The sequence below is a fragment of the Coptis chinensis genome, chromosome 2, assembly GCF_015680905.1.
Source record: "Coptis chinensis isolate HL-2020 chromosome 2, ASM1568090v1, whole genome shotgun sequence".
NCBI classification, from domain to species: Eukaryota; Viridiplantae; Streptophyta; class Magnoliopsida; order Ranunculales; family Ranunculaceae; genus Coptis; species Coptis chinensis.
Window position 1 is genome coordinate 61766244 of NC_141457.1, and position 17987 is coordinate 61784230.

At 44.2% G+C, this 17987-nt stretch overlaps 1 protein-coding gene across 1 annotated transcript; it reads right to left on the reverse strand.

Annotated features, from left to right (window-relative positions):
* Positions 1-5715: 5715 nt before the first annotated feature.
* Positions 5716-6369, reverse strand: LOC147516994 (uncharacterized). Its single transcript, XM_086593443.1, has one exon. It carries the CDS (start codon positions 6367-6369, stop codon positions 5716-5718), a length of 654 nt encoding a protein of 217 aa, XP_086449569.1.
* Positions 6370-17987: the final 11618 nt, after the last annotated feature.

The following is a 17987-nucleotide window of genomic DNA, read 5'->3' on the forward strand; positions in this document are numbered from 1 at the left end:
GTCCCTCTTCCTTCCATCCCTCGGCCCATCTTACAGCCGTACCCGTGCCACCTCTACTCTCTAGGGTTTTGCGGACATGATCCCATACTCCCCAGCCTACATTGTTACACTGCCTCCCCCCTTTGTCTTTGACCCAGTCCCGCGTTATACAATGGGCCACTACAAATTCCCCTTCTCGACTTCGCGGCCATATGATTGGTCTGAGGTCGAGAACTTCCACCGTTTTATCTCCTCTCTAGCTAATATCTGTCTATTTTAGGAAGCGTGTGATGTGAAAGGCACTCATCACGCACGTTTTTTCTAGCGGCCCATGGTTTCCTGTGTGCCCACATGTCGTCCTTCGGCTGGAGCACCAGCTGATGCTTCGTTTTGCTCGCCACTCGAAATTACCTTTTTACCTCCAGCCTATTTAAACCCCCAATCCTTCTTCTTCTTCCCTCACTTTCTTTTCCCTTGTCTCTTCTCCTTCACTCTCTTTTCTCAAACTCCCCATTTTTCTCTTCCTCCAAACCTTCACCGGCGTGCGTGTGTTCCCCTGTGGTGGTCTCTCCAGTACCTTCCTTCATCTCCAGCTATCTCTCACGACCTCACCCACTCCTTTTTACCATTGATCGGTACGTTTTCTTAGCCTTCTCTCTTTCATTTGAACTGTCTTTCCCTTTCTCGTTTTGAAATAATTCGATTCCTAGAGTTTGTTTATCTCCCTTCTGATGTCGGACCGTGAATCTGGTGACTCGTCTTCTTCCAGTTTAGCGGGGGTATCTTCTCCCCCTCCTCCTATTTCCACAGTGGTACCCTCCACCTTCGGTCGCCTCACTACTTTACTGTCGCCCCCCCTAGATCTCCTAGACCTAATTTAGAAGCCCTTAGAGCAGCCTACGGTGTTCCAGCCGACATTGTATTGGAACACGTGTCCTCTGTCACCCACTATCCCCATTTGGTTCCCCGCAGACCGGGCTCTCTTGTCATCACTGTAGGTCAAATGGTTGCCGGTCTGGGGGTTCCCTTTACTCTCATGGATGTTGAAGTTTGCAACCACTTCAACATTCCCCCTTGCCAAGGTATAGGAAATTTCTGGCGGATAATGTATGCCACAAATTCTTATAACAAGACCCGGGAACCCAAGATCACTAGCCGCGACATCTACTCCCAATACTATCTCAAAACCAGCACCAAGGATGTCAGCATAGGATACCAGTCCTTCTGCGTTCGTCCTAAAAAACAATCTTTTCTCCTTAAGCTTACCACTTCCGATAAAGTTTGGCATCACTATCTGCTCTATGTATCAAGAAACTTTCTGTCCGCAGACATTCCCTCCACCCTGACTCTTAACCACCTCGCCTTCAGACTTCGAGTTGAGTATCGTAGTTCTTTCCCCATTTTTCGAAATGTTTTCCCTTCGATCTATTAACTCACCTCTGTTCTTATTTACAGGTTGGCGGCCCGATTCCAAATCCAGGATTTATGACAACATCTCCTGTCCTATCTTTGCCCAACTCCTCGACCTTGGCCCTACCCAGGCTGACTTCTTAGGCATTCATCCCACCACCGCTACTCCTTTACTGCCCATCCCTGCTCTCAACACCTTTCGCGGCTTAACAGGTCCTTTTTTTCATCCTCCCCCTGCCAAGGAGCGAAAGCCCTGCGCGTCTCCTCCTTCCAAGAAGAGGTCTCGTTCCCATAGCTCTCACCGCCCCCCTCCTCGAACTTCCTCACACTCTTCTGCCTCCCGTGAACCTCAAGATCTCCACCCTTCCTCCACTCCCAGCAACGTCCCTTCCTACCGCTCTATCTCCCACTGGGATGATCAGTTCACCTCTCACCCCTCACCTCCCATAGACATGGACGTCCACAAGCAGAAATTGTTTGATAGTGACTCCGATGATAACGTGATGGAAGTTCCCCCCGCCGATATTCATGCGCCCGCTGATCAACCGCCAGCTAAGAGGCCGCAGACGTCCACCTCTGAGGGGCCTGTCTCTATAATTCACCAGGGCTCCGTGCCTGACGGTCAAGCCCCTACTTTTGCACCCTCTCATCCAGCCGACTCCTCTCCTTGCACTCGCCGGCTTGGCAAGGAACCCGTTCAGCCTCCCGCCCCGACTTCCACTCTTGCGCCTGTTGAGGACTTCTGTCCTGTTTTCAATGTGCGCAATCGAAAAGTGAATACGGCAGACTCCGCTTTGGACAATGCCGCTGTGGCCTCCTCCTTGTTCTACACTACTCATATGCCTAAGGACATTGCCTACGCTGATGGAGGTACCTTTGATCAACATCGCACCTTGCTATACACAAACTGGGAAAGGTTATAACTTCCTCTCCCTTTTTTTTTTTTTTAATCCCTCTCCCTTTTTGACTCAGGTGAGCCTGGACATCTCCTTCATGATCCGTGGCCTTCTCCGCGCCAAGAACAAGGTGACCGCCCTGGAACAGGAGCTCAACGGCCCCACTGGTTTGCGAGCGGCCTACACCAGACTTCAGGCAGATCTAGCAGCTGCCAATTTGGCCAAAGTCTAGGCTCAAGACGAACTTAAGTCGGCAGAATCCTCCCATCAATTGTACATGGACTTCGTCAATGATCGCTTGCACTGTCAAAGAGAAGAGCTTATCCACCACCACCAGCTCAATTTGGACGCCCTCACCCAACAACATGAGAAAACCGTGGATGCCTTCAGTCAGGCCCACAAAGATGACACCGCCAAGATGATAGAGCAGCACCAATCAGACATGACGGCTCTCAGTGACCGTTTCAAGGCTCTGTCAGAGAAGAGGGTGGCATGGAAAGTCCAAGAGGAACTCCCCCGGCTCACCCAGGAAGGCCGCCTTCTCCCAGAGATACCCGCCGTTCTGGTGACTGAGCCCACTGAGGCCGCCAGTGATCCTACGGAGCTGCGAACCCTTCTGGCATACCCGAGAACCTTGTGATGGGTGATGACCCCTTCCCCGCCAAGATCATTCCGAAGTTCCCGCTCTGCGACCGGGGTTTCTTGCTACAAAAACATGGTTGATTCATCCACCTAGGGAATGCCTTAGTTCTCTCTTTCTATCAAATACTTATCATTAACTTGCGACCTGGGTTCGCCCCTGCCCATATATTTTGCTGTGTAACTACATTTTATATGTCTGTCGTTCGCCATACTTTTCCTACTTCCATTATTTCCTTTAGTATGATATTTGATTTAGTATGCTATGTTGTTCCCTCTTTATCTTTTGATTCTATCTATCCGCTTGTACGACATCTCTCTCCTTATGCAAATCTCTCCTTATACTATGTTATTCCCTCTTTAGTATGTTATGTATCCCTTCCATCTCTGGTCCGTGGAGGGCTCATCCCGCTCCGGGGGCTCGACCAGGCCTTGGGGCAACTCCCTTTGCCCCACCTATCTCTTGCATCTCTGATCCGCGGAGGGCTTCTCCTACTCCGCGGGCTCGATTAGGCTCTTGAGGCTGTTGAGGCCACTCTCTTTGCCCCATGTATCTCTTGCATCTCGGGTCCGTGGAGGGCTCACCCCGCTCCACGGGCTCGACCAGGCTTTGGGGTCCACTCTCTTTGCCTCACCTTTCTCTTACATCTATGATCCGCGAAGGGCTCATCCCAATCTGCGGGCCTGACCAGGCCCTCGAATCTGCCAGGGCCACTCTCCTTGCCCCATGTGTCTCTTGCATCTTGGATCTGTGGAGGGCCCATCCTACTCCGCAGTCTTGACCAGGCTTTTGGGCCACTCTCTTTGCCCACCTTTCTCTTGCATTTATGTTCCGCAGAGGGCTCATCCCACTCCGCGGGGTCAATCAGGCTCTCAAGCCTGTTGGGGCCACTCTCCTTGCCCCATGTATCTCTCACATCTCGGATCCGTGGAGGGCTCATCCCACTCCGCGGGCTCAACTAGGCTTTGGGGCCACTCTCTTTGCCCCACCTTTCTCTTGCATCTATGTTCCGCGGAAGGCTCATCCCACTCCGCAGGCTCGATCAAGCTCTTAAGCCTGTTGAGGCCACTCTCCTTGCCCTATGTATCTCTCGCATCTCGGATCCGTGGAGGGCTCCTCCCACTCCGCGAGCTCGACCAGGTTTTGGGGCCACTCTCTTTCCCCCCACCTTCCTCTAGCATCTCTGATCCGCGGAGGGCTCATCCCACTCTGCGGGCTCGATCAGGCTTTCAAGCCTGTTAGGGCCACTCTCCTTGCCCCACAATGGGTCCTCTGCTGGGAATTCTACCAAGAACTCCGCGACGGCCTGCGCTTTCTCCGCTGCTCTTATCTAATACTGTATCTCGTAAGAACTAAGCATCACTGCCCATTTCAACATTCAGCCCAACTTCTCAGTCCTTAACGCTTGTTTAAGCGACAGGTTTGTCACCACCACTATAGAGTGTGACTCAAAGTACGGTTTCAGCTTCATGGTGGAAAAGATCAAGGCAAGGGCATACTTCTCCATTCTGCTATACCGCATCTCGGCATCCAACAGTGTCTTGCTTTGGAAATACACCGGCCTCTCCACTCTATCCGCTAGCCTGACAAGAAAAGAACTGACCGCATACTCGGTGGCCCCTACATACAGGTATAACTTCTCCCCCTGCTCTGGCCGCGACAGCAACGGAGCCTTGCCCAAATACCTCTTCAGCTCTTGAAATGCTTCCTCACATTCTAGCGTCCACACGAAGTCCGGGGTACTTCTCAACAACCGATACAATGGTCTACACTTGTCCGACGACTTGGAAATGAATATATTCAATGCCGCGACTCTCCTAGCGAGACGCTGCACCTCTGTGACATTCTATGGCGACAACATCTCCACCAATGCTCTTATCTGTTCTGGATTAGCTTCTATTCCCCTGTGAGTAACAATGTAACCCAAGAACTTCCCTGTGGTCACCCCGAACATGCATTTCTCTGGATTCAGCTTCAGATTATATTTCCGCAAGATTCCGAACGTTTCCCTCAATCCATCTAAATGGTCCCTCTCCGACATGCTCTTTTCCACCATGTCGTCTATGTATAGTTCCATCCCTTTCCTGATCTCTTGCTTTCGAACATTTTCTCCCCCAACTGCTGAAACGTAGCTCCAGCATTTTTCAACCCGAAAGGCATCCTCGTGTAGCAATAGGTGTCGCCTTCTACCACAAATGTTGTTTTCTCCTAATTTGGCCCGTACATTGTGACCTGATTGTACCCCATTGACGCATCCATGAACGAAAATATTTTGAATCCTGCTGTCTTATCCACCAACTCATCCACCCGCGGCATGGGATAGCTGTCTTTCGGACACTCGACATTCACATCTGTGAAATCAACGCACATTCGTACCTTGCCGTTCTTTTTTGGTACCGCCACCACATTGGACAACCAATCCGTGAACTCGACTTCTCGAATTATTCCGGCTCCTTTCAACCACACGACTTCCTCACGAATGCCCGCTGCATACTTTGGTCTAATACTCCGTATCTTTTGCCTTACCGGCTTAGCCTCCTCTCTCATGTGTAACCGATGACAGGCAAACTCCGGGTCCAACCCCGTAACCTCCTCAATGGTCCATGCAAACACTTCTTGGTTTTCTGACAAGAACTGAATTAACTTTCTCTTCCATTCGTCCGACAAGCTAGACCCTATCGCGGTAAACCTCTCCTCCTCCCTTCCAATACTCACCACTTCAATCTCGTCCAGCGTCTTTAGACCTATCGCCGCCTCCCCCTTCTCCTCCACCGAGGCGCACTGTAATTGCTATGCCAGCCTCTTCCTCGGATTTGAGTTCTCCTCGTCTGGCCCTTGGATCAACCGTTTAACTGTACCCCTATAGCTGTTCTTGGCCATCACTTGGTCTCCGGGAACTTCATACATTCCAGTGGGAGAGAGAAACCGTATCACTTGGTAGTAAGTTGACGGGACGACCTTCATCTCATGAATCCACCACCTCCCTAGAATTGCATTGTACTGGGAAGATGAGTCCACCACCATGAACCGCGCAAGCACAGTCATTGGACCTGTGGTTACTGGTAATAAGAGCTCTCCCATAGGCTTAATCATGCTCCCATTGAATCCATATAAGTTAGTCCATGGCGTCCTCAACTGCCTATGATCAATCCCCATTTCTTCCAGTGCCCCTTTAAACAACAAGTCCACTGCACTGCCGCAATCTACCAATACCCTTTTCACCATATAATTGCCCATTGCCACCATGATGACCAATGTGTCTTCATGGGTAGAATCCACCGACCCCAAATCCGTGTTGCTAAAGACGATCCTATCCCTGTCCTTCGCTTTCCCCACTCTCGCTCGCGATCTATCAGTCCCTTCATTAACCTGTTGGATGCTCGCAGTTCTTCGCACTCTGTCTCTATGAGCATTATGGCTTAATACTTCTCCACTGAAGATCATGTTAATGGTTCCTAAGATACAATCTTGTCGCGGTATAACCTCCTCGTTCTGTCCTCCCCTTATAAACTCTCTCATCCTTCCTTTTTCCACCAAACGTTGAACCATCCACTTTAGTGCGTAGCAATCGTCGGTCTCAAGATTGTGTCTCTGATGATAGGCGCAGAAAGGTTTATCAGGTAATTCTCCGAGTGTGTTCCGCGGTATCCACCCCTTTCTTTCTCGGTCGCACCCGCCTTCTTTGGCTCCCTGTCTTTTTCCAAGGATAGCACCGCCTTCCTTGGCTCCCTGTCTTTTTCCAAGGATAGCACCGCCTTCCCGGATCTCTTGGACTCTTTCTGCATACTATCCTTATATCGGATATATTTCTCTACCCGCGGATACAGTTCATGCAAGGTTGCAATCTCATTCTTCGCCACCGACTAGTGTACTCCTGTCCCTGGCCGCAGCCCCCTTTCAAATGCAATCACGGCGGTTCTTTCATCTAGATTTTCGACCTTCAATGTCTCAGCTTTGAACCGACACAGGTATTCCCTCACTTACTCTGCGGATCTTTGTCGAACGTTGAACAATGCCGCGATATCCACCACCCGCTTTTTCTGATGAATGAAGTGATCTATAAACGCCTATTCCAATTCTTGAAAGCTTCTTATACTCCCAGCTGGTAATCGGTAATACTAGTCCGACGCCCCCCCTTTCAGGCTAGCTGGGAACATCATACACCGCAATTCGTCATATCTAGATTCTTGCCAGAGTGGCATCTGCTGCCGGAAATGAAGGATGTGGTCTGCTGGATCTCCTTTTCCATCGAACCTTTCAAATCTAGGCTGGTTGAAACGCGTTGGGACTTCCGAAGCCCAGATGCCATCCGCCAATGGGCTGCAATTCAGCCCGACCATCACCTGACTAGCTGCTTCCCCACGACTCTTCGCTGCTGCCGGTTAGCTTCCCTATCGTTATTTATCATTTCTTGCACCTGCTCAACTGTCAAACTGGCTACCAGATTTTCCACGAGATTCGGCTCATTCTCTTCCTCTTCCGCATTCTCGCTTGCCTCTTCACCCATCTCTTCCTCTTCCCTTTCTATTTCCCGTCTTAATTTGTCATTCTCCTCTCTTAGCCTCCCGATCTCTTCTCTCATGAGCAGGGTTGGTTTTGTTTCCTGCTCCTCTCTTCTATCTCCTTCTTCCCCAACCACTTCCTCGGGCATCGGTTCCTGTGCGGCCCCCTTCTTCAGTCTCCCTACCTGTTTCTTAGGTGCCATCTCTTTCTTGCTCCTCGCTTCCCATAGACGGCGCCAAATGTAAGAACCAAAAACCTCCAATGGAGTAAAACAACAATAACACTCAAATAGAACCAAGAAGTCTTTACTGTTCTCTCTTTCCTTCTCTATTTTTCTCTCCCTTTTTTCTTTTCTCTCTGCAGCCTCCTCTTCCTGTCTTCCTTCTCTTCTTTTTATACCCCTCCCCTCTCTTTTTGGACCATCCATCTGTCCCCTCATCTGACGGCTCTCCTCTTAGCCGTACCTCAACCACGTCTGCCCTTAGGGTTCCACGGCCCGGTTCTCCTGCTCCCTGGGGTAGCACATTAAACTGCTTCCCTACCTGGTCCTGCTAACTTGGTCTTCGCTCCTTCATTGAAACGCCCCCATCCAGACCGTCCCTCTTCCTTCCATCCCTCGGCCCATCTTACAGCCGTACCCATGCCACCTCCACTCTCTAGGGTTTCGTGGACATGATCCCATTCTCCCCAGCCTACATTGTTACACTGCCTCCCCCCTTTGTCTTTGACCCAGTCCCGCGTTATATAATGGGCCACTACAGTTATGTAACTAAAAGTAACATTTTTCCTCTCAATAGCAGCCACCACATCTCTGCAGTACCATGGGGGTTTCTCTAACTTGTTAATAGCATTAATAGCTCTCATGGAATCTGATTCCACTTCTACCTCAGTAAATCCTTCAAGTACACATCTCTCCAAACACACATCAATAGATTTTAGTTCTTGGAAAATCGCTTATCTATGACCTCCACCGCCACTAAAAGTTGCAACAACTATACCTTCTTTGTTTCTCATCACCCCCCCCCCCCCTGACTTGGACCATTGTTTTTCAAAGCCCCATCAGCATTTGCTTTAATTCTATTACCCATTGGAGGAGTCCAGGAGCAATTCGTTTCCACCTACTGCTTAAACTGAGTGGTATATGTTAAGCCTGAGGAAAAGATTTCTAACAGTATCGGTGTCTCTGACATCCGGCCTTAGGACTTGCAGGTAATTCCTTAAGTCTCGTACCATCTTGTGAAACACTGCCTGTGATGGTTTAGAAGTTTGTCGAAACTTTCTATCATTCCTTTCATTCCAAATGAAATTAACCGATGCACATAAGAAGACCTTATATACATCGCCCTCCTCTGGTATTTTACACAACCTCAACAAGGAAGCCCATTCGCAATTTGCATTACTGTTGTCAGTCGAGATGCCCAACAATTTTTTTACTCTTAAGAAGAAGTCTTTAGAATATTGACACTCAAAGAATAAGTGGGCAAAGAATTCTCTACTGGAGGAACGAGACAAAGAAGCAGTGATCGCGGTAATAATTCTCTTTTCATTACTAACTTGTCTTGTGTGGGGAGACTGTTTGAAAATAGTTGCCAAGTGGTGAAGGAATGGCGTGGCATCACCCAACGTCCCCAGACCATTCTACACCATCTTTTCTTCTCTCGTTCAGGTGACAAAACTGCATATGCGTTGTTGGAGGAGAAAAGACCACTATGGTGTGGTGTCCAAACTACGAAATCATTGTCCAAGTGCTGATTTATCTCCACTGCCATTATGCTATCATTCAGTGTTGTAGCTTGCAGCCCTTGTACTTCCTTATTCCAACTACCAGCAGTCATGAGAACACTCACTTTAGAGTTCAGGGGAAAATTCCAAGCAGCCACAGCCTCTACATATTGGATCAGAAGAGATCTATAGCACCATATGTCATGCCATAAAAGAGTGTTTTCCCCGTTTGTTATCGCATACTTGATAAACTTCTTTGGAACCACTCTAGAGTTCAAAACATTCCTCCAAGTCCACGAGCAGTCTTTTAGTATACTCATGGTCCGAAAAAAACTTTTCCTTAATATGTTGTTTCCAAGTCCAGTCAACCCAAATGGTGTCCTCTCTTGTCACTAGCTTGAAGATTAAACCACAATATGCTCCTGAATTCCACCTTTGTAAATTCATAACTCCCAATCCACCCTCATCTTTGGGTAGACAGACTATACTCCAACATGCTTGTTGATGTCCTTTCTTCATGGTTGTACCAGTCCATAGGAATTGAGCACATATCTTTTCCACTTATTCAAGAACAGTTACTGGGAGAATAAAGGTTCTCGACCAATAAGTGTCGAAAGAAATAAGAACTGAGTTGATCAATTACAATCTACCTGCATGAGAGAGCAACTTTGATTTCTAGTTTGTAATCTTCTTAGTGATCTTCTCAACAAGAGGTTGGCATTCCCTTATTCCCAATCTGGCAGAGATGAATGGGAGGCCTAGGTATCTCACCGGAGGTTTTACAAGTTCCACCCCCAAGAGTGTAGCCAAAGCTAGAGCATCTTGATAATTTAACCCTCCGGCTAATAAAGATGTTTTGTACTTTTTGATATTTAACCCTGTAGCTTCTCCAAAAGTTTTTAAGCACTCTTTAATAGCATTCACAGAAGCATAATCACCCTTACAAAACAAGAGAACATCATCTGCAAAAGCTAGATGTGACAGTTTCACTCTATTGCATTTTGAATGAAGAGATATGACTTTGTTGTTGATGTTCTGCATTATTACTGAGCTGAGAATTTCCATCACTAGAACAAACAGATATGGTGATAGAGGATCGCCTTGCCGTATACCTCTCTTGTCTTCAATGAACCCTTCTGGAGCACCATTGATCAAGACTGAGAAAGAAGTGGTTGCAATGCACATCTCTATCCATTTAAACATAGAAGGAGGAAAGTTAAAGACTTTGATCATCGTTAAGATAGCATCCCAGCTCACTGTATCATATGCTTTCCTTATATCCAGTTTGATTGAACATTTAGGAGTGTCATGCTTCTGATCATAACCTCGGAGAAGTTCATGAGAAAGCAAAATATTGTCCTGTATAGATCTGCCAGGAATAAAAACTGATTGATTAGCTTGAACAATGCCATTAATGACTAGCTTTATTCTGTTAGCTACAACCTTAGAAATGCATTTATAGATGGTATTACATAAGGCTATAGGTCTAAAGTCTTCAACCTTTGAGGGATTGTTAACTTTGGGGATGAGACATATAAAAGTAGCACTGACACCTCTCGGAAATTTAAAAAATTTAAAGGCATTAAGGATAGCATATGTAAAATCATAACCAACTGTATCCTAGCAACTCTTGAAAAAGAATGGAGTGAAACCATCCAGCCCAAGAGCTGCATTCTCTTTCATCCTAAAAAGAGCTTCCTTAATTTCCTCAGGTGTAATATCAGCATCTAGAAGAAGTTTCATGGCAGGTGAGATAATAGCTTTAACCTGAAGACTGTTGAAGAACTCCATTCCACAAATCTCTCCTGCTTCAGAACCCAAAATCTTAGTATAGTAACCCACAAAAGATTTTATTACATCAGCCTGACCAGTTACAGTAACACCATTTGCATTCTGTAAGCACCATATGCCCCTCTTAGTTTTCTTTTCCTCTAATGATTTAAAGAAAAACATAGTGCATTTGTCTCCATCTCTAGCCCATAAATCCTCTTGTTTACTCTTGATTTCAGCCTCTTCTACTCTTGCCAAATCACTATATTTTTGAAGAGCTTCCTTTTCTTTTTGACCCACCACCAAATCCCAAGGATTAGCTTGCAATTGCCTTTGCACATCATACAACACTTCCCAAGCTTGCTCAACTCTACCATGAATATCTGAGAACTGAGATCTAGCCCATGGTTTAATTCTGGCCTTCAGAAGCTTTAGTTTTTGCATAAGGACATACATTGGGTTTGAAAATAATTGTACCTTCCAGACCTCTTGCAATATGCCCTGGAATTCCTTTTGTTCTACCCAGTAATCTTTGAATCTAAAAGGTAGAGCTTTACTTTCATAGTCATACCAAAATAAAAAGATTGGTGAATGATCTGATACCCCATGGGGTAAAAACTCTGCCTTTGAGGAAGGATACACATCAGTCCATAGGTTGTTGACTAAGCAACGATCAATCTTGGTCTGTATTCTGCCCTTACCTTCTACCTTGTTATTCCAAGTGAAAAAAGAACCCATTAAAACTCAAAAGTCAGACAACCCTGACCTTTGTAAATATTCCACAAAATCCTCGGCTTCTCTAGGGTGCATAGGACTTCCTCCCATCCTTTCCTCGGCTTTAGTTATGTTATTAAAATCTCCAACTACCGACTAAGGTAACATAACTGAACTTTGAATGGCATTTAGATCCCGCCAGAGAGCTTGTCTGAGACCTTTGGAATTTCTAGCATACACCACTGTCAGCAAAAAGACTTCATTGGTAGGCTTGAACGTAACTTGACAGTGGATAAACTGATCGGAGTCCTGTAACTTCACAATACTTATCAAGAAAGAGTCCCAACAAATCCAAATTCTGCTAGCTAGGTCTTTACCATAGTTATTTGTATGTTCTCATAGAGGGCAACAAATGTTTCTTATATAATCATACTTGTCTTGCCTAACTTTGGTCTCAAGTAAGCAAAAAACACTAAGCTTTTTATTTACTCTTACTTTACTTATCTCCCTTGGTTTCTTCAAACAAAAATCTAATCTTTCACTACAACCAACAACCACAACCTAAACTATGGATATAACTATCACAAACAAGCAATAGAAATATAAAGAAAGTAAAACATATCACAACACAAAAATGTACCATGGTTCGGCCAATGATGCCTACTTCCACAAGAGCTAATTCTTTTATAAGTATGGGAAAAAAGATTACAATCACTCCTCTCAAGTCTCTCCAACTTACTAGATCACTCTTCTCTCCTTACAAGCTTTTCTCAATCTTGATTTCTCTCAAAATTGGGTTTCTATTCAAGATTTGGTTTTCCAAAACCTAACTTATGTTTTTATAGTAATCTGAAATTTCGACGCGTCTGCGAAATTTCACATTTACTGTAGAAAAATCAAAACCTGAGATGTTAAAGCATGAGCACGGGCGCGTTTTTGGCAAGGCCAATCTGAGCGCGCGCGTGCCCTTTTATTTTTCCATCTCAAAACTCCAGTAGACATATTTCGTGAGATCTTGAAAAAAAAAAACTATCTTCTTTTTCACGGCAAGGGCGCGGGCATGCCTTGGTCACGACCAATCTGAGCACGTGCGTGCTCAGACTTATTATTCACACGAACAATACCAATTTTCTCTTCTTCCTCATGTGAGGGATAACTCCAACAATCTCCCCCTCCCGAATAGTGAGGGAGGGGGGATACTTCCATGCATTCCCAAATCAACAGGAGGAGTGTGCTACCATTCTGGTGGTAGCACAACAAACATAAAACTTACCTTTCGGTAAGACTTTGGTCATCATATCCGACCCGTTCTTGTCGATATGGATCTTCTTAATACACAAATGCTTGTCTTCGAGAACTTCTTTAATCCATTGATAACGCACATGTATGTGCTTGGATCTAGAATGAAAACTTAGACTCTTGCTCAAATGGATGGTGCTCTGACTGTCACATAGAACTACAAGTTGTTTCTGCTTTAATCCTAGTTCATCGAAGAACCTCTTCATCCATAACATCTTTTTGCAATACTCAATGGTTGCAATATACTCGGCTCCTGTGGTGGAGAGGGCAACACACTTTTGCAACTTAGATTGCCAAGAAACTGCTCTCCCTGCAAAAGTAAATAGATAACCGGAGGTGGACTTCATCGAGTTAACATCACTTGCCATGTCTGCATCTGTGTAGCCTTCAAGTAAGGTCTTACTTCTACCAAAACACAAACACGCCTTGGAAGTGCCCTTGAGATATCTCAATATCCACTTAACACCTTCTTAATGCTCTTTACCCGAATTTGACAAAAATCTGCTTACAACACCAACGACAAAAGAAATATTCGATCTTATACACACTATTGTATACATCAAGTTGCCCATTACGGATGTATAAGGAATCTTTTCCATTTGACTCTGCTTGTGCTCACCATTTAGACACATATCTTTGGTCATGCTGAACTGGCCACTAAGCGGACAACTGACTGGCTTTGCTTGATCTATGTTGAATCTCTTCAACACCTTCTCAATGTAGCTTTCTTGAGAAAGCCAAAACTTCCTACTCTTTCTATCTCGAGTGATCCACATCCCAAGTATCTGATTTGCTTGACCCAAATCTTTCATCTCAAAGGACTTACTCAAGTCTTTCTTCAGCTTGGATATCTTGTTGATGTTCTGGCCAACTATCAATATATCATCCACATACAACAAGAGCACTATAAAAATCCCCATCTGGAAATTTATGAACAAACACACAATAATCGGAAGCGGACTTCATATAGCCATGCTTCACCATAAATGAATCAAACTTTATGTACCACTGTCTCGGTGCCTGCTTCAACCCATACAAACTCTTTTTTAGCTTGCATACCAGGTGCTCCTTGCCTTTGACCTCAAACCCCTCTAGCTGGTCCATGTAGACATCTTCCTCAAGGTTTCCATGAAGAAAAAATATCTTAACATCTAGTTGCTCAACCTCTAGGTTCATTCTTGCGGTCAGACCCAATACCACCCTGATAGAAGTCATCTTAACTACAGGAGAGAAAATTTCATCAAAGTCAATACCTTTTCTTTGACCAAATCCCTTCACAACAAGGCAAGCTTTGTGCCTTGGGTGTGGATTATTTTCCTCATGCTTGACTTTGAAGATCCACTTATTCTTGAAAGCTTTTCTTCCTTTCGATTTCTCAACTAACCCATAAGTGTGATTCTTATGCAAAGAATCCATCTCATCATGTATGACCTTCAACTACTTCTCTTTGTCTATACCTTCAAGAGCTTCTTGATAGTACATAGGTTCTCGACCATCAGATAGTAAAACATACGTATGTGGTGGATACCTTGTTGAAGTTTGCCTCTCTCTGTCGAATCTCCTTACCACATATTCTTGTGGCTCAGAGGATGCACTTCTGCTTGCTCATGTGGTGGTTCATGCACTTCATCTGCATCTTCTATATCAATAAGTTCTATCCCATCATGAGCAATATATAGGATCATCATCATGAGCTTCAAACCCATGGTTCTCTGCATTCTCAATGCCTTCTGCACGTTCCATAGTAGGAACTTCTGGTTCTAAGTCAACAAGATCATCAATGAAAGCTTCTAGCTTCTCACCATTCTCAAAGTCTGTTATGGTTTGGTCTTCCAAGAATACAACATCTCGACTTTGGATTACCTTCTTGTTGATCAGATCATAAAGTTTGTAGCCAAACTTCTCATCCCCATAACCAAGAAAAATGCACTACTTGGCTTTGTCATCAAACTTGGATCTCTCATCCTTGGGAATATGAACATATGCTCTGCACCCAAATACCCTCAAGTATCCACAATCAACATCTCTACCAGACCATACTCTCTCTGGATAATCACTATTCAAAAGATTCGAAGGCGATAGGTTGATAACGTGTACGGCTGTGCGCATTGCTTCTACCCAATAACTTCTAAGTAACTTAGAGTGAGACAACATGCATCTCATCCTCTCTACAATGGTCTAGTTCATTCTCTCGGTTATACCATTGTGTTGTGGTGTCTTGGGAACGGTCTGCTTATGATGAATCCCATGACTCTTGCAATACTCTTCAAAATGGCCCAATGTACTCACCCCTATTATCTAAGTGAATACACTTCAAAGGCTTCCCTGTCTCTCTTTCCACCATGCTATGGAAAATCTTGAGCACGCTAAGAACTTCATCCTTACTATTCAAACTATATGCCCATATCTTTCTTGACGCATCATTAATGAAAGTCAAGAAGTACAAAGCTCTCCCATGGGACTTTACTTTCATAGGACTACATAAGTCTGTGTGTACTAGCTCATGGACATTGTCCTTTCTGTGAGAGGGGAATCTTTGGAAATACACTCTGTGTTGCTTTCCAACCAAATAATGAGTACATCTATTTAAAAGCGTACATTTTATGTTTGGCAAGGACTTTTACTTGGCAAGAACTTTCATGCATTTTTCTCCCATATGACAGTCTTTTATGCCATAGTTCGGAGGAAGCTTCTTCTTATGCCGCATTTAACTCTATTTTACATAAACTAGCATGTGTCTTATAAAGCGAGCAAGTTTTCTTTCCTCTGTCTACTACAATGGAACCTCTACTCAATTTCCATACCCCGTTACCAAACGAGTTTAGAAAGACATTATCATCTAACTTTAGAAGACCTCTAACTTGTCTTCATGTATGGTACTAGTCTTCTCATCCCTCTTCAATTCTATGAATTCTTACTTGAAGTGGCCATGGATGCCGAAATGATTACACGACAAGTCTTTCTTAGGAGGTCTGCTCGCGCTCCTAGATTTTCTTTTGTCATCACCTCTAGAATGAGATGGTTTTATGCTTTTGCCTCTCTCTTGCTTTTCTGTAACAAGGATCTCTGAGTGACAGGAGCTATTCCGTGCATCCTTTCTTGTCTTATCGTAGAGGTCTTCTAAAGTCTTCCACAGGCTGAAAGTAGTGGTCTCTTGGGCTACAAGGCGGATTACATTATTGTCAATCCGTTATCTAATGCACCCAATCGCTTTTTCATCAAGCGTTTTCCACTTAGCTGTGACAATTGCGTCTGGTTTTACTCCTTCATTCTCAATGAGTTGTGCCAAGTCCTTGCAATAGAGCAAGTCTTCCATCCTGGCTTTCCAAATAGTATAGTTCTCTATTTAAACTAGTCATGAGAGTGTTTATATAATGATCCATCTCAACAAGCTATTTGAACTCAAACCTCCTTTCAGGAATTTTATTAAACACTTTCTGGGCAAGATTTGGATAACAACTTTGTTGGGCTTAATCTAACCTAGCTCCGATACCACTTGTTGGGGAAAGCGATACCAATCGATCCCCACTAAGATAGCTTGCACTTGGACAATCTACTACTCCAAACAAAAATTTAATCTTTCACTACAACCAACAACCACAACCTAAACTATGGATATAACTATCACAAACAAGCAATAGAAATATAAAGCATGTAAAACATACCACAACACAAAGATGTACCGTGGTTCGGCCAATGATGCCTACTTCCACAAGAGTTAATCCTTTTATAAGTATGGGAAGGAAGATTACAATCATTCCTCTCAAGTCTCTCAAACTTACTAGATCACTCCTCTCTCCTTACAAGCTTTTCTCTTTGCAAATGTTTTCTCTCAATCTTGATTGCTCTCAAAATTGGGTTTCTATTCAAGACTTGGTTTTCCAAAACCTAATTTCTATTTTTATAGTAATCTGAAATTTCGGCGCGTTTGCAAAATTTCGCGTTCTTTTGTCGAAAAAATCGAACCTCGAGATGCTAAAGGCATGAGTCTTGGCGCCATTTTTGGCAAGGCAATCTGAGCGTAATGCGCCCTCTTATTTTTCCATCTCAAAACTCCAGTAGACATGTTTCATGAGAGGCTAGAAAAAAAACACTATCTTCTTTTTCACGGCAAGGGCGCGGGCGCGCCTTGGTCACAACCAATCTGAGCGTGTGCGCGCTCAGACTTATTCACACGAACAGTACCAGTTTTCTCTTCTTCCTCATGTGAGGGATAACTCCAATGGGTCCACCACTTTTTGAATCGATTTTGGGCTAAATGAGTCGGTTGGGCATCGCCTAGCGCCTACAGACTGTCGAGGCTGCTTTTTAGAACACTACTTACACAACCAAGTGTTACATGTTTTTGGACAGATTTATTGTTTTTTGGTTTGTATTAATTAATTGAATATCTCTATAAATAGTAAGTTCATTATTTTTTTTCTTATAATATTAGTGATAAAAATGTTTAAACCATTAAGCAGGGTCCAGTGGAGAATATTAATCCAGCGATGACCCACATTCGCAGTACACAATAAAAGGGACTTGCGGTGCACATTCTAGCACGTTTGTCGCCTCTCTCGTTGTAATTTGATTATATATCAATTAAAATTAATTCAAGCAAAAAAAAAGGGTAAAAGAAAAAATAAAAAAAAATGTTAAATAGGTTAAACCAAGTCATTGAATGGTCAAACCAAACCCAAAGGTCCCCGGTCAACCATATACAACTTTTGTTAATATTGGTCCTAGTCCAACTGACCAACCATAGTTTAGAGTCAAAGTTTGAGACTAGTCACATGTCTCCATTTTCAATTTTCGATACTTAATTATTATTATATTTTTCTTGTAGTATCACTTATAATGGATGAAATTTGGTAGTACTGTTTCGAGAGATAAAATGAAACAAACGGTGGAAATTGAGTATAGTGTGTGGATTTTTATTGTGTTTTTTTTAAAAGACAACTCTTCGTGTCAAAACATTGTTATCAATCACACACACTTTAACCATATATTTAAACTTTTAATTATGTTGAGAATACAAATCCAAATTCAATGGTCTTAAAAAATATATGGTC

What these genes read in the sequence shown, in the direction of transcription:
- LOC147516994 (XM_086593443.1), bottom strand. Translation starts at nt 6,369, where the DNA reads ATGATCTTCAGTGGAGAAGTATTAAGCCATAATGCTCATAGAGACAGA.